Source organism: Arachis ipaensis, chromosome B01, assembly GCF_000816755.2.
Source record: "Arachis ipaensis cultivar K30076 chromosome B01, Araip1.1, whole genome shotgun sequence".
In the NCBI taxonomy this organism is placed as follows: domain Eukaryota; kingdom Viridiplantae; phylum Streptophyta; class Magnoliopsida; order Fabales; family Fabaceae; genus Arachis; species Arachis ipaensis.
The window spans coordinates 469,813-473,533 of record NC_029785.2 but is presented as its reverse complement, the minus strand read 5'-3'; the positions used below and the strand labels follow the sequence as shown (position 1 = coordinate 473,533).

At 35.6% G+C, this 3,721-nt stretch overlaps 1 protein-coding gene across 2 annotated transcripts; it reads left to right on the top strand.

Moving 5' to 3' along the window:
• LOC107630341 (ACT domain-containing protein ACR4) lies at positions 43 to 3,720 on the top strand. 2 transcript variants are annotated; one of them, XM_016333545.2, is made up of 8 exons: positions 43 to 201; positions 860 to 932; positions 1,018 to 1,063; positions 1,202 to 1,316; positions 1,554 to 1,621; positions 1,747 to 2,337; positions 2,451 to 2,555; positions 3,291 to 3,635. In XM_016333545.2, exons 1-8 carry the CDS (start codon positions 198 to 200, stop codon positions 3,633 to 3,635), a joined length of 1,347 nt encoding a protein of 448 aa, XP_016189031.1. In that variant the 5' UTR covers positions 43 to 197. The 2 variants fall into 2 exon arrangements, with proteins under 2 accessions (XP_016189031.1, XP_016188962.1); XM_016333476.2 differs by having other exon boundaries at positions 121 to 201; positions 848 to 932; positions 3,291 to 3,720.

Sequence of the window (3,721 nt, the reverse complement as noted above, 5' to 3'; positions counted from 1 at the left end):
GTAGATATGATATAAAATATTAAGTTTCCTAAGTTAGAATATGAAGGCAGCAAAATAGGGGTGTGTGACTGCGCTGAGTTATATAGTAACCACTTACTACGCACTCTTCTCTTTCTCTTCTCTTCTCTTCTCTTTCTTTCTCTTATAACAACAAAAGCTTATCATCTTCTCTTCTCACCAATCTTCCAACACTTCCAATGGGTATGTCTTATCTTAATCCCTATTCTACCCTTCAATTCTTACTTCTACCTTCTGGGTTTTCTTAATCGCTGCTTTTTCCACATAAAGTTTGATTTTTTTCTTTCCTTTTTTGATTTTCTTTGCATCCATAATTGTATGGCTAAGAAACAAAATATGGGGTTTTCGTTTTGGGGGGAATTTTTCTTTTCTTGAGTGAAAGTTCTGTTCTTTGCAATAGCGAATTTGTTCAATCAATTCCTTTTTTTTATTTGGTTCCATAGGAAAGAAAATAAATAAAGGGAGAGTGTGAATTGTTATTCTCATAGTGTTGATTTGATTTGAGTTTTTGTTCTCTTTGTCTTGTTTGGTTTACACTCATGGAGTTTTTCTGTTCCTTGATTCCTTCTTCTGTTTAAGCATAATTATTAAACAGCTATGCCACACCACGTGTCTTAACACTTCCCTTAATCTACAACCGTTTTTTCATTTGTGGTTCTGGTTTTTTTTCCTTCATTTACTTGTTGTTCTTGTGTTTTATCACTTCTTTTATTTGGAATTTTGAGTTTCAATAGCTTTATGGGTTTGTGTTTTTTTCTTATTGTATTTATAATTCAATATTATGTTTCTCTTTCATCTGATTGATTTATCTTGTCTCATGCATAAATAGCTTTAATTTCAGAGGTTAATATGAGTTTCTCTCACTATATGGATGATGAATATGAGAAACTCTTCAGAAGAATGAATCCACCAAGGTACCAAATTTTCTTCAAGTTTTTTCCCCCTTAGTTTGAATTTTTGATTCCACATGTTTGTTGACTTGTGTGATTCTCGTTTCAGAGTTGTAATTGATAATGAATCCAGCAAGAAAGCCACTGTTATAAGGGTATGGAGTTGAATTCGATGTCTAGTTCTTTGATTTTTTGAGTTCTGCAATTCATTTTTGTTTACATAATTCGTGGTTTTCGCCATCTTATTGAAGAGTTTTGCGCCTTTTGCTAACGAAATTCGGTTTGTTTCGCAGGTTGATAGTGCAAACAAGCATGGAATACTCCTTGAAGTCGTGCAAATTCTGACCGATCTAAACCTCATCGTAAATAAGGCTTACATCTCTTCAGATGGAGGATGGTTCATGGATGGTAATGTCAAATTCGCACTTGCTTTTGCTAGTACTAGTACATTGAGAATTCTGAAACTATATTATACTTTAGGTCAATATGTGTGCACTCGCGCACGCGCGCGCATGTGTGTGATATTTGGGGATATGAGGATTTCTTATTCAATTTAATTTCCATGATACTTTATGTTTTAATAATATACTTATAATCAAAAAAATTTTGACAAGAAAACTTTATTTTTTTGCTATATTGTACCAGTGTTTAATGTCACTGACCAGGACGGAAACAAGGTCATGGATGAAGCTATTCTGGACTACATTCGAAAGGTTAGACTCATTCAGTGATCTTGAACTGGTTTTCCGTGGTTAATAGGCTCTTGAATTAACTCCTAAAATCATTTGAGTCGACGAGTTCTCGAGTTTGACAACCTTGTTTGTTTTATCCTTTTCAGTCACTCGGTCCAGAATCATGCTGTACATCGTCCATGAGATCTGTCGGGGTCAAGCAAACTATGGACCACACCGCCATAGAACTAATGGGAAGCGATAGGCCAGGATTGCTTTCAGAAGTGAGTGCGGTGCTAACTGACCTCAAGTGCAACATAATCAATGCAGAGGTGTGGACTCACAATACCCGTGCAGCCTCCGTGATGCATGTAACGGACGAAGAAACCGGCGCTGCAATCACCGACCCTCAAAGGCTCTCACTAATTAAAGAACTCCTAGCCAATGTGCTTGGTGGTGGCAACAAAGTCAGGGGAGCTAGCAGTGTAGTCACCGAACAAGTTACGCATACTGATAGAAGGCTTCACCAGATGATGTTTGCCGATAGGGATTATGAACGACCCGACGACAATGAGTTTGATGAGAAGAGAAGACCAAAAGTGACCGTTGTGAATTGGTCCGACAAAGATTACTCTGTTGTTACTATCCGATGCAAGGATCGAGCAAAGCTTCTGTTCGATATTGTTTGTACTTTGACAGATATGCAGTATGTGGTTTTCCATGCAAGTATCGATACGGAGGGTCCAAATGCATTTCAGGTATTAATGTATTATGCTCATATACACGCTTGGAGCACCATGTGTATTCCTTCGATATGTTTAAATGACATTTATGAAGCAAAATGGTAAATACTTTCTGTCTTTATATGCAGGAATATTACATTAAACACATAGATGGATCCCCCGTAAAATCGGATGCAGAAAGACAAAGAGTGATTCAGTGTCTTGAAGCTGCAATTCAGAGAAGAGTATCCGAGGTACGTCATTAGGGTGTGTTTGTTTTCCGCTTTTTCTAGCAAAAATTTCACTTTTTATGTATTTGCATAAGTTTATACTATGATCAGAATTTTAAAGAAAAATAATTAATTTGAAATCTTTATGGAAAAGATAAGTAAAGTAGCTTCTCTGTAAAATCAGTATTCACTAAAATCACTTTCTCTAAAAAGAATCAGAACCAAACTCAGCCTATATTTTCTGAATTTTCTGCATTATTTCAATCAGAAGCTAGCATACATTGAAAATGACCCATCATGTTTTATGGTTTGACTTTCGCTGTATGATTCTGCTAAATTAATTAATATTCTATGCTCCAAAAGTCTTACTACCCTATAAATACTCATCTCTCAATTATTTATACAAAATGCAAGTCATGCATATTTTTGTTTTCTTTTTTTTCCTGCTAAATAAACAAACCTTAAAAGTAGATATCCAAAATATTTGTATTACATGTATGTATTTCTGTTATTGTGAGTTGTGATCATTAAATTTTTTTAATTGTTAATTTACCACTTAAGTGGCTGTACATCAAAAGTCCCTGTTTTAATTTTTTCTTTCTTTTTTTTTAATATGCTGATAGTGCACAGAAATTAAATCCATTAATTATTGCAAGCAACACAGTAAATACCATAAAGAATGATGTAAATATTTGAAGATTTGAAAACTATTTCAGTTCATATAATCTGAAAATTAATGTATTACTTTCTTCATATTAGGGTTTGAAGCTAGAACTCTGCACAACCGACAGATTCGGACTTCTGTCCGATGTCACGCGTATCTTTCGAGAGAACAGCCTCACAGTTAACAGGGCGGAAGTGACGACCAAAGGTGGCAAAGCCGTTAACACATTTTATGTTAGTGGCGCATCCGGTTGCCCCGTAGATTCTAAAACCATAGACACCATTCGGCAAGCAATCGGAAACACCATACTAAAAGTAAAGGGTAGGCCGGAAGAGTTGGAACCGGCAACGACGCAGGATTCTCCGACAAGGTTCCTCTTTGGTGGGTTTTTCAAATCAAGGTCCTTTGTTAACTTTGGTTTGATAAAGTCTTATTCATGAGAATAAGGTTTGGTGAAAGTGTAAAATATGCTCTCTTCTTCTCTGATTCTATCACTATCTATTTCATTTTCTTGTACATGGAAAAG

Excerpts from the sequence above, each read along its gene's own strand:
- LOC107630341 (XM_016333476.2), top strand. Across the intron at positions 933-1,017 it reads AGAAGAATGAATCCACCAAG|AGTTGTAATTGATAATGAAT; the intron begins GTACCAAATTTT and ends TTCTCGTTTCAG. Across the intron at positions 2,338-2,450 it reads AGGGTCCAAATGCATTTCAG|GAATATTACATTAAACACAT; the intron begins GTATTAATGTAT and ends CTTTATATGCAG.